General features: G+C 40.8%; 2 protein-coding genes across 3 annotated transcripts in view; both read left to right on the top strand.

Moving 5' to 3' along the window:
• The first annotated feature begins 1,137 nt into the window (after positions 1–1,137).
• Positions 1,138–20,233, top strand: vps37ba (VPS37B subunit of ESCRT-I a). The gene is made up of 4 exons (XM_085181120.1): positions 1,138–1,351; positions 8,877–9,048; positions 13,849–13,931; positions 16,206–20,233. The coding sequence occupies exons 1-4, from the start codon at positions 1,247–1,249 to the stop codon at positions 16,692–16,694; spliced, it is 849 nt and encodes a 282-aa protein (XP_085037246.1). The 5' UTR covers positions 1,138–1,246; the 3' UTR covers positions 16,695–20,233.
• Positions 20,234–20,599: 366 nt separating this feature from the next.
• The window catches only part of ppp3cca (protein phosphatase 3, catalytic subunit, gamma isozyme, a), a 36,920-nt gene continuing 31,456 nt past the window's right edge, over positions 20,600–26,063 (top strand). The window contains exon 1 of one of the 2 annotated variants that reach the window (XM_085181114.1): positions 20,600–21,515. In XM_085181114.1, the coding sequence (XP_085037240.1) occupies positions 21,455–21,515 (61 nt within the window). In that variant the 5' untranslated portion in view covers positions 20,600–21,454. The remainder of the gene's footprint in view (positions 21,516–26,063) is intronic. The other variant, XM_085181115.1, reaches the window with a different exon arrangement.

The following is a 26,063-nucleotide window of genomic DNA, read 5'->3' as shown; positions in this document are numbered from 1 at the left end:
AAAGAAAACCACGATGCCACATATGGGAAGCATGCTCCTGTTTTCACATTTAAAATAAAAATCTTGATATTCAACTATATACACTATATATAGATTACAATATATAGGGGTAAAAATTTACATACCTCGTCCATCTCCTATACCATTTTTGGTTACACTATATATATTGTAATCTAAATGCGTGTTATTTAAATGGTTTTTAATGGTCTTTTAAGTTTTTTTGTCACTTTCAACATTTCATATGTTATTTTTGTACTTCAAAAATAAAACATTACAAATAAACACATTACAAATAAATATTTATGTTTAATAGTTGATGTTCTTATTGAACATAAACAAAGTTTCAAATAATGAAGTCACTGTATGTATAAGTAATCCCTGTGGGTCAAAAATGGCTTCTGATACTTCAGACAGATTCTTTGCTCTAGCTCTGTACGTTGTCACTGAGAATGGATATCCCCAATATGGTCATCACAGGCATACAGCTCTGGTTGTGAGCTTATAAGTCCTGCCCACCTGCTGTTTGTGAAGTGACTTTGACTTATAAAGCTATTCTCAAGCATAATAGTTCACATGTAGCTGTGTTTAAAGGCCTTGGTTAAAGAGAGTGAACATGTGGAGACAGCGTGAATTACATTTACACTAATAACATACAGTATTTCGAAATAATAGTATTAACAATAATACTGATTTTATTAATATAGTAATGAAGGTGAAGGTGGTGATAGTGACAATGATATTGGTGGATTTACCAACAAGTGCTGTTCCTGTAATGGCCATATGAGGGTTGTCTCTAAAAGTCGATGAAACTCTAGTATTTTATCAGTCTTAGCTTTAACTGTCTGCATTGCACCATGCAGTTTTCGGGTACATTTTAATAAGGAAGATTCCTAGCTTAATACCTTACATTTAATTTCGTCAATTCAGGCCACACAAATCAAATCTAAACTATTACGTACCCATCTTTTACGTGCAGTCTATAACCTCTGTATGTTGCTAAAATCATAAAGAAATGTAATTTTGGTTTGTGGCCTATAAACTCGGAATGAGTTTGAGATTCCTGCCTCGTTGGATCGCACACTATTGGTTCATTTTCCTATCGAAAGCAATATTTCTGACAGCACCTGAAGGCGGCACTAGGCCTGTATTCTCTCTACTTCCTGTAAGGGAAGCTCAGTCAGCTGTCACAATTTGAGGCGAGAAGAGAGGGACCACAGCGGAGGAGAAACACACAACAGCAGCTAAAATGTCTAGTTTTTCCAACAAGTTGAGCGGGTACACGTTGGTTCAGCTCAACGAAATTCTTGAGGACGACGAGAAGCTCACAAAAATGGTACAGGAGATGGACGAGGTATGTAAATCTTTTGTAGTCCAGTGTTAGCTACTGACTCCCCTTTCTCGGCCACTGTGTCTGTTTTTCCCCTCAAGCCTTTGTTGTGCTTTTCCAACACTCGCTGGGTTCAGTTACTGGAAATGGCTGTTTCTGGTCGCGGTCAGGATTTAATGTTGAACGTGTGTTGTCAAGCGAACTTACACATCTCGTAGCCCAAAACAGGGTTAACAACGGGCCGGAGCATTGTCTTAAGTTTTAACGCTACGGAGTTCCAAGGTTTCGACATAGCTTCTCCACAAACCTTTCGTTTCCCAGATAACAAAGCCTGTCAATCTTTTGTAGTAATCACATACAAGAGTACGACTTAATAGTTACATTTTGGCTCATATATTGACTGCCTGGCTCTGCTCCAGCAGCACAAGGACTCAGCAGTTTCTTTTCACGGTGTCATAAGTCTGTCTTTCTGATAAGCCCCACTTTCCCCCCCATACGCACAACGATTACAGCCATGCTGCCCAGAATGGTTAAAGCGCAGACAGATATTTGGCATATTAAGACGAAAGGCTAAAAGATTAGCATTTTATACAGGATTTGCCCTTTTGACTATTTCCCTTGCGTCTGCTGCTTCTCTTTCTAAAACCGTCTCTTCCACTGAGGGTTTTAATCTTCCCCTATGTTCTCCTGCTGAATCAGCCCCGCCACCAGGGGCGTTTCCAGGATATTTCAATAGGGGAGCATTGGGGGAAAAATGACCCCAAAACAAGACTCCCCCACCACCACTCCCTCTCCAGGAAGGATGGATAATCAGATTAAAATTTTAAAAAGCGTAGAAAGCAAGTCTAGGTAACATAATTTATGGTTTCTTATGTAAAAGCCACAATCCTACGTAATCCTTAAGTAATGCAAACAAATTTAGCATTAAATATACTTAAAATAGTTAAAGTCAAATTGGTCACCCTTCTTATCCATATACATTTTATTACAAGATCATAATTATTTATTAATTATTGTGAATATAAGTTTAATTTTGGCACTGAATATAATTTTAATTGTACTCAGTGTGAATACTCCTGAGTAGCCAATACAGTGTATTACATAAGTAGATTAACTGTACCCCTGCCCACCACAGCCGTGCTGCTGGAACGTTTTCCCTACCAAGTGCTAAATCCAGAGAAAACACTTCACACCTCTGCTTTTCACCCAACAGCTTGGACCTGACTGTTTATCACAAACATTAAATGCACATTGTCAGGACTTGGGAATTTCTTGTCTGTTGTCATGACGCTGAGGTGTTGTCTAATTTTAGCTTAGTTTTTTTGCGCAATAGTGACTCTCTGCCTGAGAGGTGATGAAAAGCCTCTATTCACAGAGCTGAGAAACTCGAGCACAAGCTTCTGTATATCAACATAATGACAGTTTCAGCTCGACTACAAGACGTAAGACTACAGGCCTTTGGCATTTGGATGAATGCTGAGCTGTGAGTTGGTCTTTTGTGTTGTCGCTCCTGTTTTTCATCCACACCCTGTCTGATTGTCTCTATGGTTTCGTTTTCCCAAATCCCATAGGTTACAGAGAGGGAGGAACAGGAATGACACTGCAGCTGTTGACTTGTGTTAGTCATAAGATTGCAGGAGATATTTAAGAGAATGGGACACTTAAAAACATGTCTGAACCACACTTGAAACTGTCTGGGAAGTTTTTTGCTCACAGTACAGTGGATAAGAACAAAGGCAGTAGGTGTCATAAGGCACTGAATGAAACATGAGAGTGCTGAGAGGCACTGTACGCTTTTCTGTAAGCAACAATCTTCTTGTTCTGTAAAAAACACACTGGCTGTGTTGGCATTTGAATAATGCAAATAGCCCTTTTGTGAATTTGTTTAGTTTCAGTGCATCCTGTTTTTGAATGACTAAGAATTGCAGATACGCTTCACTAGGCTGCTAGGATGTTGATTACCCAGTTTTTTTTTTATAATTCTCACTGATGTTTCAGCATATTTAGACTTTCTATTATGCTGTCCATTGTGTAAACCAGGAAGTATCACTTCAAGGTCTGTGTGGTTGTGGGTGTAATCAGACATTGACTTGCTTTCTTAATGACACAAATTATACCAATATCAATCCTGTTGATGGTGTTGGCGAATAGCCAGCTTTCCATTATGCTGTCTGTTTTGAATTAAGATTAATGTGGCTTATCTTTTAAGACCTTCACTAATCCAGGAATTGTGCTGGTGAAGGTTGTAGTCTGTTATTTGGAGGTGTAATCAAAAATCTTCAAGTTTTGATGCCCGTAACATGTCATGGTGTCAGTGAAGACCTAGCAGCTAACTTATGTAGCACGAGCGTCCGTCAAACCTGGAATATCAGAAATTGGTGCGATACAAGGCTATTCTAAAGTAATTAACCATACAATGCAAGGTATTCTCTCCATTACAAGTCAAGGCATTTTATTTATAAGCACATTTAAAAGAAATGCTGACCAAAGAGCCAAAGCTCTCTTAAGAATGTATAAAAAGCCCATCTGACAATAATAAATGGACAATTACTCCTTAATTATTGTTTTCAGTGTGCAGACAGAGAATATATTTTTAAGGTTTTTCTATGTTCATTTTTATGGAGAAAAACATCTCACACTACATCACGTGTTGTTTTACCTAAAACATGAAAAACCCATGCCATCCGTATTTACAAATGTTATTCAACAATTAGAACACAGCTTATTATAAACTAGTCTTTGCATTCCAAAGCAGTGGCAGGAAACTTCGCGTGTGTGGGACGTGCAGTTTTCCCAGGCTCACTAAAATGGCAGCTCAGGTGCTTGTATAACCTTATGTTCCTCCCAACCTCACCTTTACTCTGTTAGTTCACAGTAAAAAGATTCTAGTTTGTTTATTTTGAGATTAATTGGTTACATTGCAGGTGGACTGTGCCTATGTGTCAAGGTCCCCCCCGACCCTCTGTCTGACCTCTACTTCTCCTGTTGTGCACCATATGTAGTCAAATTTAAGCCAAACTGTATCTAAGGGTTAAGAATTAAGCACTTCTATAAAATATTTCCTGATGGGTTTTTTAAATGCTTATTTTACTGTCCATTTTGAAGCCAGCTAAGATAAAGATGGTTTTTTATTATTTTGAGACCTTCAGTAAACAGGAAAGTGTCTTGCTCAAGGTTTGTTTAGTTGGGGAGTGTACATAATCATTCTTATTTTTTTGTAATGATGACAAAGGAAAGCTGGGGCTCATCCTTTTGATCATGTTGTTGAAGAGCTAGGAAAACAGTGCTAGGTTAGCTAGCTTTGGGATAGCTTGTTAGCTCAGTAACAGTAACGAGAGAATTGAGACTTTGGTACTACTGCTTTGACTTGTAGCACCTGATATTGACCATGCAATGTCAGGTGCATGGTCAATAGCATGCACCTGACATTGCAAATCTAGTGTTGGGACAAATCTAGTGTCCCAACACTAGATTTGCTAGTTTGCTACATATCTTTGATGAGAATCTCCTTCAATAAAACCTTTCACTTTATCTCAAAACAACAAAAAAGGACTGAGTCGTTGGAATAGCATCTTAGATGCAGGATGCATCTTCCACACTGGTTTTGGATCTACAGTACTTGTTATCGACCATACAATTCCCTTTTTTGTGCCAGCAACCTAAGAATCCTGATTACTAGAAATAACTGAACAGTTGAGTCTTTAGACTTTTATACCAAGTCAGTTTTGCTGTGTCTAAACGTTCAGACAGTGTGATTTTGTTTCAAGAGTCCATGCAGAACTGTACTGGACTGCATTTGCCCTACAGTGTCATTTCTACGTTGTACACAATTGTTCCTTTTCTCTAAGTGGAATTCTTCTGATCCATGGTTTGAAAGAGCCTGAAGTTTTCACCTTTCCACTTGAGAACTCTGCAGCCAATCTGCAGTTTCAGAGTTCATGATTTTATTTCTCACTTCCATAACCGATGCAAGATGTGATTCTAGTTTTTTTTTTTTTCATGTTTTTGTGAGTGCTGTGTTACAGTGACCTGAATTCAGTTGTGGTTGTTTCAGCATCTCTCCAAAGTTCAGGTCTGTGGTCCATCCAGGCAAGCGCTTGACCTACATTCGTTGTCATTATTTCAGGAGGGAGGGCAGCGATGTAGAGCATTTCCGCAAGTAAACAATAATATGGTTTTGCTCTGACAGAACAAGCCTGCAGTTATAGATGCTATTTAAAGCTCTGCATCGCTAGTGGGGCCGTAATGAATGAGCAAATCAGATCTTCCAGTAGGAAGACCAGTCACATGGAGATATGACGGTGCAAAGTGTAGTTATAGTAGACTTGTTTAGCTGCTTTTACTGCATAAAATGTTGCGTCCCCTCATTCAGTCCAGCCACTGACTACTTTTAGAAACTATTCCATAAGCCTGGCCTGTGCTGTGGAGTATTTTTAGAGTTTTCCTGCGTTCTCGCCCAGTCCTAGTTGAGTTTGCACATAGAACATGTTGGATGTGTGAAATGAGTCATCAGAGAAGGAACAAGAGATTTTTTTTCTTCTTTAATCCCCCGCTTCGCTGTTCCAACTGTAACATGTTGTTTATCCCATTTGTCTCCATTGTTTCAGTTCCTATTTGTGTTGACGTAATACTTCACCAATTATTCAACAACTCGTCATTTAAAAACAGTCGTGGATGGAGTTTTCCACAGTGAAAAAAAATGATGACATTGTATCATCATATCTCTCTCTCTCTCTCTCGATAGATAGATAGATAGATAGATACACACTGACAGCAGTGTTTGGTCCTCTAGCTAAGACCGCACAAGTAGTAGATGTTTTTTTTTTGAGTATTACCAACAGTCATATGAGCTCATTCATGGCTTTTTCCAGGTAGAGAAGCTTATATAGTCATTGCTTCCTGCACACTGTGCATGTTGAGGTTAACAAGTGGTTAAAAGTGGGTAATAAATATATTCTGCAGTATAATTTTCAATTATTCTGTTCTACTTTCCCACACTGAGCAGAATAGAGAGCAAAAAGCATTTTGACTTGCTTGTGTCTTATTCTAGGGTAGTTGGCAACACTGTTACACTTTCAGTCATTTAAAAGCCTAATTTTTGTCTCTTTTGTCGACTGTTTGCAACAGTTCATGAGTTAATAATTTCTTTAAGATTTCTTGTATCAAGTGTTTTCAGAATTACGACGATCTGTTGAGCAACAATGTAAAAAAACAAAATGTGCACCTATGTGTGGGAACATTTATGTAAGACACTAATAAAACAAAACCTTTGCAAATTGCCGCTCATATAAAAGTCCTAGCTGTTCTTTGTTACATTTGTACAGAAGAAAAAGCCTTTGGTCTTGCAGCCAAACATATTTGAAGATGTCACTTAAGATTCTTCAGAATTGTTACAGGTGGTATTTTTTTTTTCTGCTATTTTTTATTTTATTTTATAGACTAAACATTTTTGGCATGATATTTGAAAACAAAACTGTTGTTAATTGTATTAGCATTGATATGACAGTATATTCTGATAAAATTGTCAAGTGTGTGCACTAAAAGAAAATCCTTCATATCTTGGATTTAGAATTACAATCGTTTCTTTCCTATCTAAATTATCTTCTTGTCATTTTGTAAAATTTTGCACTATTATTAAAAAACAACTGGTTTGATTGTAGGTGTACAGGACTGTGCAAAGGTCTGAGCCACCTCTTGTTTCTTTATGTTTTGCTTGCAGGGTATTTTTCTTTGGACTGCTTTTGCACTCATTTTCAGTCCAGTCCTTGAGCATTTTCAGAAAAACATTTTGTTGAGCTACTTATCACACACCAAAACATTTTAACTCGTCTGCACACAACGGATAACTTGGCAAAGAACACATTTTAAATGTAATCTTCATGCACTTCATTACAAGCAGCCTCCCACAAAAACACATACTGTATTTTTCAGACCATAAGGTGGATTATGAGCGCACTGTCAATTTTTTAGAAAATTGAAGGATTTTAAGTGCACCTTATAGTCTGAAAAATATGGTATAATTTATTCCCATTTCTTTAGCTTAATCTTTGAAAAATGCTAAATATAACACATTTTAACAGGCATAAAATAGTAATTCTTTCCCAGCAAGGTGATTCTGTGCCTCGTTCTGCTGGAGGTTTCTTCCTGTTAAAAGGGAGTTCTTCTTTCCCACTGTCACCAAAGTGCTTGCTCATAGGGCGTCATATGATTGTTGGATTTTTCTCTGTATGTATGCCTTACAACATAAAGTGCCTTGAGGCGACTGTTGTTGTGATTTGGCGCTTTATAAATAAAATTGAATTTAATTCCTAAATAGCTATTAATAAAAAATAGGTGAACAGTATTGCCAGAAATGGGGAGGTAAGCCCTGAGAGATGCATCTGCTCTTCAACTGATCCATCTACTCTGCCCTGAAGTCTCATTAGAAATGGTCTCAGTGGAAGGGTAGCTCTTAAGAAACTACTCTTAATTGTAAATCCAAATAAATTTTTTTGGCTTTAATTCAGCCAGTGGTGTTGGGATCTTCTCAAAACTAATAGCATTATTAGCACAGAAAAATCTAAGAATTCGAGTCACTGTGTAAAAGAATCTGAAAAGTGTCTGGGAACATGTACAAACACAACAATGCAGTAAAAGCACACCTGGATAGAAGTCCACACAATAGAACACTACCAGTCTTCAGCAATAAATTGCTGCTCTGGTTTCTCTTTTTTCTACTGCAGTAAAAACATACCTGAATCGAAAAAAGCCCCAAATGGAAAAACAGCCAGCCAACGTTCAACTAATGCCTTTGGAATATCCACCAAGGAGCCCAGGGAATTATTTCTGAAGACTAGAAATGAGGAGAATTTCTATTATATTGGAATTGTACAAACTCTGTTTCTGTCTTACATACTGTATTTCAATGCAAGCTGGCACGTATCAATAAATCGCTGCACTCGTTCCCCATTTTCCAAGCAAAATATAAAGAAATGAGGCTGCCTCGAGACTTTTGCACAGTTCCGTAGTCAGTGCTTAATGTAATGCAAGTGAGTCATCAGGAAACAGGTGTTTACACACCTGAATGGAATGGAGCCCAGAACATGATTTGACCTGCAGGTTTCCTGCCATGACAAATCAAAATCGTGTCCTCACGTCAGGCTCATTGTTTGCTAATAAAGTGTACCAGTTAGGAAGGTTCGTGCTTCCTCTCTTTATATTGTTTTTGTTGTCTGCTGCTCTACTCGAAACTTTAAAGAGTTTAAATTTGACAAATTATGGCTTTGAGCAAGGCCTTTCAGGACTTTCTTTTTTGTTTATATAGATTGTTTTTCATGCATGTTGCTGCTTGGTTAAAGCCGTTTAAAAATACTGAATATTTGGTGTCGATCAAGGCAGATGAAGTTTGGGTTTTTGTGGCCAGAATTTGTTTTTCTAAACATGTGCAGATGTTTGTAGGAGATTCCTCTAACAAAACATTTTAATTATTGATGGTTATATCTGTGTTCAGTGTTGAAAAAGGACATTTTCTCAAGACAGATATTAATAACACTTATTTCTTGTTTTGTAGATCCAAGAAGTCCAGCAGAACAAGGAGAGGACACTGGGCAACAACCGAACCCTGGCAGAGCAAAACCTTGCCCTGCAGCCCAGACTGGAGCACAAGAAAGAGCAGCTCATCAAGCGCTACAGCTGTCTGCAGGAGGGCTTTGAATCCTATCAACTCCGCAAATCCACCTTAGGTACGGCAGCAGCAGTGTGGAGAGAGTTTTAGAGACATTTTTTATTGAACGGTTTGTCTTGAATTTTTAACGTCCATAGGAAATTTGAACACCGTTATCTGTGAAGTCACTGAGAAGTGATACTTGCAGAAATGCTCAAGGGAACAGCCTGAAACGGAAAAGGCACACACACAGGGTGTGTTGCTAATCGCAGCTGTGCTTTTTAAACTCCTTCTTGCATTATTATAGTACACTGTGGGGAAAACGAGTTTACTCTCACATATTAACATCCTAACAGTAATTACATTTAAATATCTGTGCACAAGGCCTTCACATCATTTCTGAACAGAGTGAACTTTTCTGTTTGCATTTAGAAACAGAAGGAAGTCATGCCTGAGCTACTCTGTCTCAGACTGCAAATGATAAACAGGGGACCTTATTTAATCTTTTTAATATCTTTTGTTCTATTCATTGATTAGTAGTGGAATCAGTTATTTTTATTTCCTTCACATTTTTTAACATTTGAGTTAAAAAAAATTGAAGTGGTCATAGTGCCAGTGATCAACGTCCCCATCACCCTTCTCAAGCTTTGATGACGGAGGCGAGGAATGGATCACTTTTCTTTTTTAAAACCCTAATTGGCGAATGAGGAGTTGGGTTTGGTTACTTACTGATCTAGTGGTGGAAATGCTTAGTTAATCTTTGTTTTTACCTGTGTAAGTGCCAAAGTTCTCTCCAAGTTTCTGCTTTGTTTTGTTTATTTGTAGGGGTTTTTTTTGTGTGGGTTTTTTTTTTTTTTTTTTTTCATTTTAAATCAGTCTTCCTATTTACGTGACACTTAAAGGTAACCAGTCACAACACAACTGTCATTTCATAGTCACTGTTGACTATGAAAATGTCTGGGGTATTTTTTTAAGACCTGTTTAGGATTATTTTAGGGTTTATTATTATTTCAGTGTCCTGACGTGATTCTATCTATGTAGATCTATCTATGTGATCCAGTCAAAAAACAGTTTCTGTTATAGTTTTTACACTACCTGTTTGATGTAATCAACATATCGTTATGGGTGTGCTGCAGAACACACAGTATGGTCATACCTGGTGAGGAAACACTAAGAAACTAAAGGTGATAGCAGTTTCCTGTTGCTAGGAAGGTGATGTGGTACATAGCCTTTGTTCCTCATTGTTTCTTCTGTTTGTGTACATGAACACACACTCAAGAGACCTGTTTGACCAGTTGTCACATTTACTATAGAAGGCCTCAGCAGCCTTGTTCCCAGAAGTGCTGTTCAACATGTAACTGCAGCTCAGGTGTTACAGGCTTGTAGCGTCCCTCACCGGCATACCTTCACAGCACTTCAGTCTGTGAAGAAGACGGCGTGACGATTTTTGTGACCTTGGTGACGCAACGGTTGCTAAGCAGCTCACTCAGAATAGAATGCGAGTCATTTATTCCTCTTGTGCACTGATAAAAGTTTGACTTTGGCTCCGTCTCTGCTGGAAAGACAGGCTCTCACAGCTTTCAAAGGTTGTTACAGTCAACGGGAGATTTCTCAGTGTGTTGTGAAAATGAAGTTCCGCTAAATACGTTTTCGTTCTCAAGAATCTTTTTTCTTGTTACCGTGTTATCGGTGTCAAATATTTCAAGCTCTCTTCTTGGTGCTTGGACTGATATTATACCAATCCAGTGTGTTTTTGTGACTTTGTGATTTTGTTTGCCAGCATGAAGTGGCTTTTGTCAGATGTAGGTTACCCAGTGCCCCCCACCCCCACCTGCCATGTAGTAGTTGTCCTAGTTGTGGATTTACTGGAGAGTAGCTGGGGGGGGGGGGGGGGGGGGACGACAGCGATGCTCAGAGCTGAGAGAAACAGTCATTTGACCCAGATGGGAGATTAGACGTACAGTAGCTTGTTGTGCGCTCGTTTGCATATTGTCAAACACCAGCTCTCCCTCATTTCCTGTCTTTTTCTCCAGAAATTATATGGCCTCTGTTTTACCCTTTACTGTCCAGTAGGCACTCCCCCTCTTTTCTATCACCACTATCCACTGCCTTTGAGGACGCCAGCCCTCAGTGAAGCATTGTGCTGCCAGGCAAGCTGCTATAAAACAGCCACAGTGGGTGGGAGGGAGTGTGGAAGTTGGAAGGATGAGAGAGAGAGAGAGAGGCAGGCAGGCAGGCCGGGCCGGCCGGCCAACCAACCAACAACAACTCCCCCTTTTCACATATTCACAGCAGAAGTTGATGTGGATTCATTTACTAAATGGCCGTCCCATGATCTCTAGGCCCAGACTGGTGTTGTGTTCACCCAATTCTCCACTGAGTCAGAGAATTGGAGCTTTGTGCGAAAGAGTGCCGCTGATCTGCCTGAGAATCTGCCTTGTTATGGGAGCGAGGTGGAAACAATAAGAGATGGGAGTTCACCCCGGAAAAAGGCTTTGTGTCAAGCATGAAGCCCCGGCCAGGGAGTTTTTTGTTTTTTGGAATCTAAGGGCAGCATTTTGAATTTCCAGGAAAATCTGACCTCCAAACACGGGGAAAGGCTGAAATTAAATTCAAGAAAAATAAAGTTTTACATTGTCTTATATTTCCTGAAATTTTGCCGTAGGTAATAAAGGTAGAGATGGTCTGTTCTTCACAAAGTCAGTGGAAATGATGAATTTTGTAAGTCTGTTTCTACTATTGTCCATTATCATTGTAGTGGCCTAAAAGAATAAGAAGTGATCTTCTATCAGCAACTTAATGGTGGAATCAAACGTCTCCAGCATTTGGCACATATGATGTAGATGATGATCATAAAAAAGTGCAAAGAAGGTGAGCGCTCAGTTTCTTTCTCACATCCTGCATAAAGAGAAAGCAATATAGGCTATAACGGTTAACCTTGACCTGTTTAGCGACAAGTGATTTAACTTATAATAATTGTTGAACATGGGTGGAAAGAAATATCTGAAACAAGATACATACACTAAGAATGTTTTTGTCTTAGTCTTAACAGCATAAACTTAAACTCAGCGTAGAAGGCTGTTTTATGACCTTGTCACACTTTAGCATCACGTGTGGTAAAGACGAGTATTAAATACTGTCCATTATTTAAGGTTTTTGTACTGAAAGGGTTAAAGTTGTTTACAGATTGTGTTATTTCTTGATGAGATAACAAGCGGCCAGGCTGCAGCTTTTATCTAAAGTTGATCATTAACTAAAACAGTCATGTTGCTCTTCTCTGTCAAGCTAATTCTCATTGTGCTAGTATTCAAGTCCTCAGCTAGTGTGTTAAATGTGATCTGATCACAACAAGGACAACATGTGTTGGTACATTTCAGCGTTAGTGTTTAAAAGGGTTAGACAGTAGTTCAGGTACAACTACAATCACCCACTGTGTAATTATCAAGACTATTAACAAGGTGTGTCTGAAAAAGCCTTCACTATCTGTCATGTTTTCCACACAACCTTTGGATTCGTTTAATGAAGCTTCTTTATCCCAGCGTTCGCCCATACTGATTAAAAAGGTTACCACTAACTTCCTTCGTTTCCTGTTTCCCTTAATAAAACACCCAACATTCGGAACTAATACACCAGAAAAGCTGCATGAGACTTTGACTGTGGCCTTGGAACACAACTTGGCGTGCTTAGTCTCATGTGGGAGGAAGCACACGTTCAGACAGCTGGGAAATCTTAGAGTGGTGCTGCCAGGGAAAGTGGGACCAGACTGAGATGAGGGGGTAGGATTAGGTGCTTTAGCAATTCCTTTTGGGCAACCCTAAGCTTGTTGTTATAATAATAATAATGATAATATATGTAATAATATATGTAATGTAATATATTAATGAAGGGACACTCGGATTGTCTTTAAAATGTCTTGGACTTTTCAAGCGATGGCAGCGTTTTTGAAGCTCTACAGCTAGTCTATCTCTGCCTTAGATACAGTCAGAATGTAACCAATCGCAACAAAGAACACCTGCTGTTCAGTATAGACCACCAATGAGCCAAACTGTACTGTATTTTTCTCTTGAAATCAAGCTTCCTTAGACCAGTAGATGGAGTCTGTTCCAGCTGTCATGGGGCAGCATGTTAATGTTTGCACTTTTGAGCTACAGGTAGCTTTCTAGCATGGATGCTTACCAGTGTTGCTCTATATCAGCTCAAAATCTTGATTTATTTGTCCAGAAGAGCTCATCAGGTTAGACTGGACTGTGTGTAGATGGAGAGTAGTTTGGTGTTCTTGGTCTCACCGTCAGGATGCAGTCCCAGCTCCAGCTGGTGTAGACTTTCATCCCTGCATAGAAACACAAACAAAACTGTGATCCTCCTTGGAGACACCAGGGCAGTTTCAGTTGACTCAGTTGAGCTTTGCAAGTTCACCGCAAACAGACGTGCTCTGATGGTTTGTGGCAGTCCCCGGACACTGACTGGCAGCATTCACACGTCCCGCCTCAGCTTTGTGTAACAGGCTCATTGAAACCTTTTAATGCCAGAACATTCATGTTTAAAGCGATGTCTTTTTATCAGCTCCTTAGTTTGAGAATACATTTGTGTTCCTTTGAGCAGTGTGTAAACACTACGTAATCATCCCGTGACTCAAATGCCTGAAGGATTGTGATCAGCTCTACTACCTCACTTACATCAGAGAGCTCACAAGAGATGAGAGAATTATGGGTTTGACTTGCTACCTGTATTTGCTTTCTTACATTGTGGAAAACAATTCCGGTTATACAACAAGCACGGTTAACTCTGACTGACTGCTGCCAACAGCGACTGCACCTCCTCCCAGTTCAGGCCCAGCACAGTAATCTTTGTGTCGTTCCTCTGTCTTCCTCTTCAACAGACCACAAGTCAGGAAACACTTCTCTGGATATTCTGCTGGCCCTGCTTCAGGCAGAAGGAGCCAAAATAGAAGAGGAAACAGAGGTAAGCATTCTTCAGCTGTCACCACGGAAGACTTCATGTTTCCTCGCTCAGTAATTCTTATACCTGCTGCTCTAGTTGATGGTGTGTTCCCCTACAGAGGCTTCATTGTTCATATCTAAGATCCCTGTTGGAGAGTATGTGGGCAGCAGAATAACTGACATAGAGGTGACAGCTACCTGTCCCGTCAGTGTTTTAAGGTGTTCTTCATCAGATTATACACAACATGTAAGAACTGTGCTTATCATTAAAAATATTCCAACATGTGGTTTTCTCATTTATTTTTGAACTTTACCGAAACTCCTAACATGAACCAGTACCACACAATCCTAAATAGGCCTTAACATGTCACAAAAATACAAAACAAAACAGGAGTGCTACAGCTAATGCATACAATAAGAAATCTAAACTCACAAAGGAACAGTAAAATCTAGACTGAACAATACAGTGTGGCGTAAATCGCATTCTGCGGTAGCTCGCTATGAGTTGTTCTCAGTTGACATTTTAATAACAGTGGTGAAGTTCCCAAACATGAGCTTGTTTCTAATGAGCTACTCTGAGCTATTCTTTGTCAGTACAAACTTCCTCCTACATTCCAGGCACTTCCCACACTGGATTCATTTGCCATATTCTCCAAATCAATCAAATTACTTAAGTATAAATTTGTCAGGGTTATGCAATCGGTTTTACAGCTTGAATAACTGTAAATCTGGGCAGCCTAAAACAAAACTTCCTCTACAAAAACATTTGTGGTAATCATGGTCGTGATAGTGATTTTTGGTATGAACAGTCATGGCCTAATTATGCAGGAGTTAAATCTCAGATTTGTGCAGCTGAACTTCTGACTTTTTTAAGAGCGTGTGATCACAGATCATATTAATTCAATTCAATTCAATTCAATTTTATTTATATAGCGCCAAATCACAACAAATGTCGCCTCAAGGCGCTTCATAGATACAGAGAAAAGCCCAACAATCATATGACCCCCTATGAGCAAGCACTTTGGTGAAAGTGGGAAGGAAAAACTCCCTTTTTAATATTAGAATGTGACATTTCTTTTGCTAGTCTCTGCACTGACTGGCTGCTTAAAATCAGCTGCTGTGCAAGTCTTTTACCCTTTATGCTCCCAAGAGCACGCACGTGTAGTTCTTTGGTTGCAAGTATTGTTAAAAATAATGATACTTGGATGGCAGCATCACATTTCACAAATGTTGACAGAGTAAAGTATATCACTGTATGGCATCAGGTCCTGACAGCATTTTTAAAGTGTCCCAGTTTATTTGGAAACAAGGAGGTGCGTCGGCTGTTTTTCTGGTATGATAAAAACATTAGAATACAAGCTACTCGTAAACTGGTATGGTTGCCAGTGTTTATACTCAGTTCTCTAAGTGTAGCAGACGTTGTTTTACTTGGTGTTTCTAAAAGGTTTGCGTCTTCTAGCATCAAACACAGAGCTACATTATTTCAAACCCACTGACTGATGATTTATCTCCATCTTCGATTCTTCTGTCAATAACTGTACACTGACTGTTGTCAGTATAAAATATATACTGTAAATGTGATAGATGGATGTGGAAAAGATGAGACTCGTGCTTCTGTATGTGTCGGATAAATATCAGAATTCTTATATAAGCATGCAGTCTCTCACCTACATAGATAACAGGCTGCTGCCATTGATGAGTAGTGTTAATATAGTTTAGTAGTGTAGTGTTGAAGTGATATTTGAATTAGTTCGCTCAGTTTATGTGGGAAAATTGTCACTTTTTGTGATATTTTACCAAATGGAAGTGAGTGAGCAGAGAACCCACCATTAGATGAATCATTTTAAATGTTACATTCGTCAACAGTGAGTGATTCTCCCGCGATGCTATTCCTATCAGTGTGACTCATGTCGACACTCTCTGTCTTATCAATTCAGTTTTAGTCATGTAGCAGCAGTTCACAAAAAGCCATTATCTCAAGACACTTTTTGTAGCCAGGTAGAGACCCCACAGTATCAGGAATAGAGGATCCCTTATCAGCATGCACTTTGTGACAGTCGGGAAGAAGGAAGACCCGTTCTGCTTTTAGAAACTTCGACCCACCAGAGCCCTAAAATTTGTGCAAATATTTTGTGCATTAAAAAATATTTTTCAGACCCCTTTTCTTATTGCAGCCATTCACACTGACAGCGTAATTTCAGTGGAAACTTTTTTCAGCATTTTTATTTATTTATTTTTTTGGATTAACCTTGTTTATTCTCTCTCTAACTCTGCTCCAAATCCCTTCTGTCCACAGAACATGGCTGATTCTTTACTAGATGGGGAGATGACTCTGGATTCGTTTATCGATGCCTACCAGAACAAGAGGAAGCTGGCCCACCTGAGACGGGTTAAAATCGAGAAGCTGCAGGAGATGGTGATGAAGGGCCAGCGGCTGCCCCAGCTGTCAGTCCCTCCCTCCCGCTCTCAGGAAATCTCCGGAGCTGCTTCTCTCCTCAGCGAGGCTGGCAGCAGCTCCTCTTCCCCCCTCGCTCAGCCCAGAAGGAAGCCACCGCCACCTCCATCCCAGCCAGCACCAATTCTAAGTCCACCTCCTACCGCTGAGCCACAGCCTCCCTTCTCGTACCCAGCATCTCAATACCCACCCATTCCTCCCCGAACAGGGCAACCCTTCCCCAACATCCCCTCTGGCTACCCCAACAGCTACCTCTCTCAGTACCCCCCTGCTTTGCCTCAGAGGGCCCCACCCCGGATGGCCCCACAGCCTGGATTCATCATGCAGTAAATTTAAAAAAGTTGTCACTACTGGAACTGGAACTGTGTTGTCTGCCTTCTTGGATTATGACCAAACACAACACAAGAAAGCAGACCTGCACCGGCTGGTCTGGTCGGCCGAAGCAGATCTCCAATAAACCTCTATGGATTCCCGCTCACATCTCATTCTCACCAACAATCCTCCAACAACAAAACGACAAGCTCGTCTTCGACTCTTGTCCAGCCTGAGCACCTTTAGGGGAAGCGCAGCAGGCTGTGGTGACAGCGTGAGTCTGCAGGCAGCTGAGCTGGGACTCCTCATTTATCAGCACTTTCTGTCTCCCAGCCATCTTCTCACCTTTTCTCAAACATGTTCCTCAACTTTTTATGATTTTTCCAAAAAAAAAAGGGTTCAATTAGTCATTTCCATCTGCAGAGCACTAATTTACTGATACCTTCAATGCAAGCAAGGAGAGACCCTAATTACTGTGCAGTTTAGATGAAAATAGTTCCCAGAATATTCAGGCGAAAACTGCATCTATGCTGTGACTTTTTTTTTTCTTTTCTAAATAGGAAACATTCATAAGGTACATAGAAATCTTTGAATTTCAGCATCTTCTTATGATAGCGTACTGAGTTATGTTAATAATAGCCAGGATAGACTGATCGACACGTGTAGAAGAATGGCTGACTGGTCCATCTCAGGGCACAAGTTTTTAAAGGGGTTGTTGAGGAAGGCGATGGGAGGCTGAGCTTGTAAGAAATAGAGAGCAAGTAGGCCGGCGTGGCCTCGCATAATGAAGGATTCGTGTATAGCCATACAGTACACTCAAGATGTGTGTTGTTGTTCGTTTTGTTTGTTTGTTTGTGGGTTCCTGTGCTACACTCCTCTTTTATGTCGTTAACACCCTCAGTTGGGGTTGGAAGTGATGCCAACAGTTCTTTGGATCTCATCAGTTTTCTGTCACACTGAGCACCAAAGACTTCCCACATCATTCCGCGTTAGTTTTTTATTTTATTTTTATTTTTTATGTAAACAGTAGGGTTATGTACCATCGTTCCTAACGTATCTGTTTGTGATATTGAGCTGAAACACTCTTCTTATGTACATGCAAGCCAGGTGTGCTGATGGGAGGCAGAGGTTAACCTGGTTTGGGAGAAACATTATTCTGGTGCAATTGTTTTGGAAAAAAAAATCAATTTTTTTCCCCCCCTCTCCTCCTGACTGCGGTCGCTGTGCACTGTTGAAGAGCCACGAGTGCCTACACTTGAAGTGACGTTGATGACGTCTTGCTGACTACTCCAAGTTTCTTTATGTTCACATAGAGAATCCCCGCCTCACGTCCCGGCTTCAGATTAACATGAAAAATGAAAACAAAACAGGTTGAGCATTATCTCCTCCCTCTCCCGCTGACTCTCTGTTGTACGAGACAGTTTAGAAAAAGAAAAAACAAAAAAAAAGCCTGACTGTTTTTGCTTTCTCACCGGTAGCAGAAAGCCCATACTTATGTGCCAGAGAGACGGGACACTCCCCCAGGCTCTGTGCCAAGTGGTGCTTTTATTTCTGCTTCCAACGCCTGGAGGGATCTTACTGGTTTTTGTATTTAGTGTTTCCTTTTCTCTTTAATTGGTAAAATAACAGGGCTCGTCAATCACTTGTGTCATGTCTCATGTGGTTGAACTTCACATGTAAGCAAATGTCAGCAGGAAAAAGCAGAAGCTAAAGCATCAACGTCTCGATGAACCAGCATTTCTAACGACTAACAACTGATAATTCTTTTGTGCATGGCCTTTGTTCTGTGTTCGTTTTGAGGATTCCTATTTAATACTACTTCTTTTTTTTTTTTTTTTCTTTTTTTTTTTTTTTTTTTAGCTCTTGAGCTGCTTTTTGTGTTCGAACTGATCCTCTGCATCCATGGTTTTATATGTGATTGGTGATAATTTCAGTGTAATGTTGTAGGTATTTACTTATAATGAATGTTTAAGTGGAATTTAATGCTATTTTCAAGTTCAATAAATCTGTTCTTTTTGTATCTGTTTTTTTGCAGGGCTTTCTTTGTAATCCACAGCTTCCTCAGAGTTTCACAGACCTGTTACTGACAATGAAATAAGAGTGCCATCTAGTGTTCCATAGTTGTTATGCAATGAAAACGTCCTCCAAAATGGGCAACGGTGCCACAGTTTGCACAGTAATGTGCAAAAGTCTCGAACCACCCCTCGTTTCTTCTATATTCCAGGAAAATGCAAAGTAGGTGCAGCAATTTATCGAAAGGTGCAAACATAAATGGCACAAACAGTTTGTACAACTCTTCTGTGAACAGATGTACGTGATTGTTGAACCTGCCCTTTCTTCTTTTGTCCTCCATGCCTCTAGTTTTAGGCTAATAGCTCTTTGGGAATCACCTTGTTGCAGCAAAAATGCTGTTTTGTCTGTTGTCTATTGTGCATAGAAACAGCTTTGATCTATCCCTTGGTTGGTGCCTTTATATGCTGGAATTCATGGGTCAATGTTAAGTAGCTTAGCAAACAAAACAAAACAAAACAAAAAAAACATTCCTGTAAAATTGGTCAGATACAAAGACTCAACTGAAAAGCGGCTAGTGTCCAAAGAAAAACTTTTAAAGACTGACAGAAAGCCTGGAGGCTTATTGCTCAAGAGCACTTTAAAGGAGTTAGACTTCTTTGTAATTCTTTTAAGGAAGGCATAAAGAAATGAGGGGTGGCTCAACAGTTATGCACGATACTCTAAATCTACAAATACATGAGCTGGGGGAAAAAACAACTAAACTCTGGATTTCTGTATCTTAATCTAATTCACACTGCCATACAAAACAAAACAGAATTATATTCAGAACTGCTTTTCCCAGCCTGCACTGTGAGTAATTTACTCACTGTACTAAAATTAAATACAGCAGATTGTATAGAAATCTATCACAATTTCAAATTCAACTCTACATTTATTTGATATAAACATAAACTGAAACACAACAGTGTGCACCTTTACTGAATTCAAAGCTATTCCTTGAGGAAAAAAAACATGAGACCCTTTAGTTACACTTCTGTGGGTACTAACTAATAAATAAAGGGAAGGGATAGTTCAGTAGGTAGAGTGGTGGCCCCATGATCGGAAGGTTGGGGGTTTGAATCCACTGAACGGCTACCCTGAGGTACCCCTGAGCAAGGTACTGTCCCTACACACTGCTCCCCTTGCTTTACTGAGTGAATGGGTTAAATGCAGAGAGGAATTTCCCCATGAGGCTCAATAAAGTATACATTATTATTATTAATCTCTAAAGTGGATCTACTTAGCTAGCTTTACATGATTCATAAAATAATCCTTATCTATCTTAAATGGGTGAGGCTCTTCATTCATTGACAAAAACAAGCATTTTTAAGCCACCCTCTCTTAAACCAGCTTTCTTCTAATTGGCTGCTTCTAACAAACAGAAGGTCTAAACAGCAGGATAGTGGAGCAGAGTTGCTGTACTGAACAGTAAGAGCTGGGATTCTGAAATGACCGTATTAAGCATATCCCCTCAATTTGACATCATTCGGATTCAGGGTTTTGTTTTTTGTTTTTTAAATGTATGAGCTGAGCAATTAAAGCAGTCTAAAGCCTGTACAGTTGGCTCACAGGATTACTTTTACCTCGTAATCGGAAATTTTAACAACAACCATTCACATGTTTAAGTCTTCCTATAGATTCTAAACCCTTTCTTATTTATACATTTTCTATATAAGATCAGCTAAAAACAGTTTCCCAGTTATACGATCGAACTTTGCATTAGTTAACTTGGAAATCAATAAAACTCAGGAAGCGTTCATTGACAGTTAGTAAAATGAGAATCCAAATGAGAACGCCAGAGGGAGACATTGTCACGGTTGACATAGTAACTCGTTATTAGCTGGCGTGGTATTTGGTGGCAGTCTCTCCATTCGCTTATATGTAGCAACCAAGCAAACTGCGGGTTACTTTAAAAAAAACAGAACAATACGAAGAAGTGGGTTTGTCGTTATGAACGCACCCTTAAATCACGTGTTGCGTTTCCATAGTCACGTCATATGGGCTCCACCATGTTGTAGGAAACCCGCCGCTGCTCCTCACTCACTGTCAGATTAGAGTTTAATCCGAGGAGGAGGAGGAGGTGGAGGAGGAGGATACTCTGTCAAGACGCTGTCTGCATCTCGGGAGGACTTGCGCTCTTTATGCATTCAGAATAATCGCGATTCGCGTGCTGCTGTCACTGTTTCCTTCAACGAGCGCCCCGCACACTGAAGATGAAACGCCAGTCTTCCGCTGCTGTCTTTGCCTGTCCGCCGACTTGCCAACACGTTAAGATGTTAGCTGGCTAACTAGCTGAAAAAGAGTAACTAAATCGGATTAGCTGCTAACGGCAGCCTCCCTCTGGGTAACAACCGGGTATTATTTGCTGCACTTGACAAATATAGACCATCAAGCGCTTGTCAGTGTTTGCGTTAATTGTACTTCTACGACAGTGTCAAAATTCCTACTTTGTGCTATAGTTATTCGCTAGTGTTAATGTTTCTGCGAGCTAGCTACGTTATTAGCTAGTCAAACCATAACAAAAGCTGGACCTCTGTCGTTCTCTAGTCTGTACAGTTCGTTAGGGAGGGCGAACATAAAAGTAGTAGTGCCTCTGAACCCCCACCCCCCCAGCCGAAAGTCAAGACTGAGGTGACGGCCAGACTTGGGTGCTAGCTGGTCCTGAGGCTAGCGGGCTGAGAAGTGTTCGAGATTTAAGCCCCGACACATTAGCGTTCAGTGGAAACATGTCAGGAAAGGATAAAGACAAGCCGGAGAAACAGTCCACAACGGAACGGCTCGTAAAAGGTGAGAGTCTCTCACACTACCAGCGCATCATGCATGATTTGACTGGAAGCTAACGTTTGGTACAGAAAACCACCTGTAGCGTTTGAAGAAACTTTGTTTAAACATACTCGGGCTGTTGCATGACAGAATTGCACTTAATAGTTATACCTGGTCACACAAGTCACGCTTTATAAAGCGACATATACACTTAAAGTCTCACCTTATCATCAGTACGTGTGTGAATACTAATGTGTACTATTGCAGTCTCATAAGCCTTTCAGTTTTATCAGGGGGATGCTCAGATATCTGTGGATGAACCTGAATCAGGTCAAGATCATGATTTCATAAAAGTATTATTTCCACACTTGGCCACTGGTACCTATGCCAGTGATCGCAGCTTGGCACAAATCAAAGCCGAGAAGCCGTCCTCTCCGGTCACCTTGATATTTCAAATGAATGAAATCTAAAATCATGAGACCTTCTCTTGGGAACACCCGAGGTCTGCTCAGGTTACCAGTGGAGCTCGACAAGACGGATTCCTTCACGCTTACATCGTCCAGGCTCATTGGACAGACTAGGCGAACATCTGTTGTGTCTCCGGTGTGATGGCTGAGGCATAGCAAAGTCTGAGGTAGCCCCCCCAAAGAAAGAGAGTCTAACCCCACCCCTGTAACCACCACCGCTTGCTTCTTAATTCCAAAGCAGCCTCCATCTCTGTCTGCAAGGGCACTAGTAGAGTGTCCTGCCAGGGGACTGGAATGCTGAAGTGTGAGCCAGAAGGGAGAGAGTGAGTTAATTGTGGAAAGAATCTCCCCAGTGATGTTCCCAACATGGCCAGCCACATGGTGGAGAGAGAGAGAGAGCATCACAGTGACAGGGAAGAGAGAAGGACCGTAGATTGAAGTGAGGCTCGGTTTCTTATTAGTGCAGATTTTAAGTTAAAACAAAAACAAAACACTGCTATGGGTTTGGGTCTACCGTCTAACCTGTGACTGTAAGAGGGCTTAACTGATAGACCTGTTGAGACTAATGCTCCTCTGGTTGTGTAAATCAGCAGTTAAGCTCAATTAACTTCCTTTGACCTGGTAGCTCAATCATTCGGTCATTAAACCTGATATTTCGTCCCTCAGAGTCGGGTCTGACAGCTGAGCGATGCCGCAAGACCCTCAGTGAAGATGAGATTTGGCCCTTCGTAAAGATTCGTGTCACTTTTGATGCGTATCGAACTCTATTATTGCTCCGTGTTAAATCTGACCCTGCGCCTAAAATAAAATCAGACGGGCCACAGGGGCAGCGGATGCAACTACCACCCCACTTGATCGAGTGACTGAGACGGGAAATTAAAAACCCAGGCTGTGCCTGTTTAGCTCGTGAAGGGTAATGCATTCACTGATAATTAGAGCAATCTGAAGTGGACTTGACAATTCATGCAGCCACAGTGCACTCCATTCATCTCTGCCCAGCCGCATCTTTGTAATTCAATCCTCCCCCATTGTGTGGATTTTGAAACAATAGCGAACATATTCGAGACGCCGGCTCATATCACTGTCCAAAACATTATCCTCAGCGGGCAGGATGGCAGATAGTCGCGTCTTTGTTTCTTGAGTCGTTTGTTGTCCTGCCAGGCTGTGGGTGTTGATGCGGTGCAGTAGCGGCCCTGCGTCTGTGTGTGTGTAGTTTTGAAGAGTTCATCAAACATTAATGCTAATTATGCCAGGCAGCCTCTAATAAGAAGTCACTCTCAGGGCGGTGGCAGCTTAATGTTATATTATTAGCTTATTATTTTTAACAAAACATTTTTCTTCACTGGGTAAATGAGCGGGTTGCTTCGCTTCCCCCCCTCACCACGAAGTGGAGAGTGTAAGTGTGTGTTAGCGTGTGTGTGTTTACTGGCAGCCAGAGGTTCATTTGTATCTGTGTTTGAACAGACAGCTCCAGTCTTGATCGTGCAGGCAAATCAACCCCAGAATTTATTATTACTGCTATTATTATCATTACTGGAGGACAGCAGGCTCTTTCCTGTTGAGCTGCATGGCTTGTTCACTCCACTGGCACTGAGAAAAGTTATTGTCCAGCATGTGAGGGGAATGGGGGGGGGGGATTACCAGCTAGCCTCCAGGCAATTGCTTGTAAATGTGGTCAGCGCTGCTATTGCCTGAAATGTTTAACAGTCAGGTTATGTCATGCGCACGACACAGCCCATTCTGTATCTTTATGATTTTCTTTTTTTTCTTAAACGGGGCCGGCTTTGTCCGTACAGGAACCTTCTTCCAGTGTGACAAAGCTTTTAAGTAAACAGCCCCTGAATCTCGAAGCCCTTGCTAATAGAGGCTTTACCTAATCTGTTCTTAAGGCTCGTACCTCAGCTTACAGCTCTCTTTGCGGCCGTGCCTCGTATGCTTGGGAGCACTTACTGTTTATTTATACCACACTAGCCAGTGCATGACAGCTTGTCCTCAACACAGGCTAGTCAAGTCGGAGCTTTTCCACTACAGGCCAGGCAGTAGTCTGTCGCCCAAATAACATCTTGTGACTTATTCCCTTGCTTTATTGCACCAGCAATAAAAACACGGCACTTATTTCCTTGTGGGGAAAAAAACCCCAATCTGCAGATCTGCCTCTAAACTCTTAGTCTAGACTCATGGCATGAGCCTGAGTGACAAATACATTTGGCAACCCCAGGCACCACATCACTGATTAGTAAAAACACTCACACTTAAGTCTGAATCCCTTTTTTTCTCTCCTCAACTTGCAGTTTGATTTACTGTGTGTGGGTGTGACAGTATTCTCAGAATTCCTCTCTCTCTCCTTTCTGTGATCATTGCCGCCTGCACCACTTAGCCGATACCGGTGTTTGTCTCCTTCCACGATTCCTGTGAGGGATGGGTTTAAAAGAAGGGTCATATCATCAGCACGATCCCAGATCGGCTCACCTCTTTTTGCATGCCATACAGACGGTGGCTTTACACCATAATTAATTGGTGGCATAATGCATTTGTGTTCGCTTGGTCTGTTGTTGGGCGTACCAGGCGTACTGCCTGGGTCTGAGAGGTTTTACCTCTCAGACCCAGGCAGTGAGAGCTTGGATCTCCCTCTGCTATTGTTTTGAGCTAGAAGCAGATTAGTCGGCAGCTATCTGCTCCTGCAGCTTTATGAACCCATGATGCCAGTGTTGGAGCACTAACTTACACTGTGGACACTGTTTTAAAACAGTTATGCAATTTTGATATAATTCCCTGCATTATAGTCTCATGTCAGAGAGGTAGATTAAATATTGCTTCCGTGATTACAGGCTAAACTAAAACGTGTTGTTTTCCATACACGGTAAGCTAATGCCCCAACTGCATTGCTGTCACACTGCCTCTGTGATACATTTTCCAGGTTTACTTGTTACTCGCTTAATTGTGTTTTGATCGTGATGCTTTCAGGTCTCAGCCTCAAAAGCACTGACCTTTAGTGATGATGGTAAAAGGATTGTGTAGGTGGTGTGGAGCAGCTTATGGGGGGGAGGGAGGGTGCGGCTGGGGGGGGGGGTTAAGCGAGGTGCAGGGCTTCTTGTTGTTTGTCTCTTACATGGAGTCATCATGTAGGTGTATGCGTCGCTGCTTCTGTGCAAGTAACTTCGTCTTGGCTCAGTCAAGGAAAATGTCACACCTCATGATTTCAGCTGAAGTGAATGCAGGCTGAGATCCATAATGTTTTTGGGTTTTTTTTTTTCTTTACTGCTTTTGTCTTTTGTGTTACTTCTGGGGTAATCTGTCCTTATGTGTCAATACTACTTCTAAATTAACATTTTGATCCAAGGGTGGACTGCTGGGACCTTCTTCTGATGCCTTCTTCCTTTTCAAAGGGAGGTTTTCCTCCCCGCTATCACCAAGTACTAATCAGGGTAGCGTTATTGTATTTGTTTCTATATTATTGAAATGGTGAAAAATCTAATAAAACTGCTATGAAACTACATCAACAGAACTAACGCACACCAGCTGTTGGATACGCTGCCCATTTGATCAGTCCCACACCTCCAGACTCACAAACAGCTTCTTCCCCTGGGCCATTCGGACTGTTAAACAACACTGTCCCCCCACACCCCACCCTGCCCACTCACCAGTAACCCTCATCACTCAGGCCACTCCCACACGGACTCTATTGAGATCAAGTCTGCTCTTTTCACTTTGCAACTTGTTCTCTAATGTGTCCCTCTCTATTGTTTTTGTATATATTGCTCTTGTTTATCTATATTTCCCCTGTTTGTTATTTAGTCATACTTAGTCATAGTTATATTCTATTCTGGCATAGTTAGTTTGGTGCACCCACAATTTTGTTGTACATGTACAATGACAATAAAGGGCTATTCTATTCTCTTCTATTCTATTGTAATTAATAATTAATTGAATGCAATAATGAACGTTGAGAGTATTTTTGGTGATCTGCAAATATAGTAAATAAGTCCTATGATTTCTTTTTTCTCCAAGCCGTCTCCTTTTTTTCTCTCCATATAAAAATAAGTGAATCATAATCTGCGGCTGCTCACAAATGGTGAAAATCCGTTTATCCTTAATTGGTGATGGT

Source organism: Neolamprologus multifasciatus, chromosome 12 (assembly GCF_963576455.1).
Source record: "Neolamprologus multifasciatus chromosome 12, fNeoMul1.2, whole genome shotgun sequence".
NCBI classification, from domain to species: Eukaryota; Metazoa; Chordata; class Actinopteri; order Cichliformes; family Cichlidae; genus Neolamprologus; species Neolamprologus multifasciatus.
This window is presented reverse-complemented; position numbering and strand designations above follow the sequence as displayed.

Bases quoted from the DNA above. Each gene is read 5' to 3' on its own strand.
- vps37ba (XM_085181120.1), top strand. From the start codon at position 1,247: ATGTCTAGTTTTTCCAACAAGTTGAGCGGGTACACGTTGGTTCAGCTC. The intron at 9,049-13,848 runs GTACGGCAGCAG...CCTCTTCAACAG, and splicing joins ACTCCGCAAATCCACCTTAG to ACCACAAGTCAGGAAACACT. The intron at 13,932-16,205 runs GTAAGCATTCTT...TTCTGTCCACAG, and splicing joins AAATAGAAGAGGAAACAGAG to AACATGGCTGATTCTTTACT.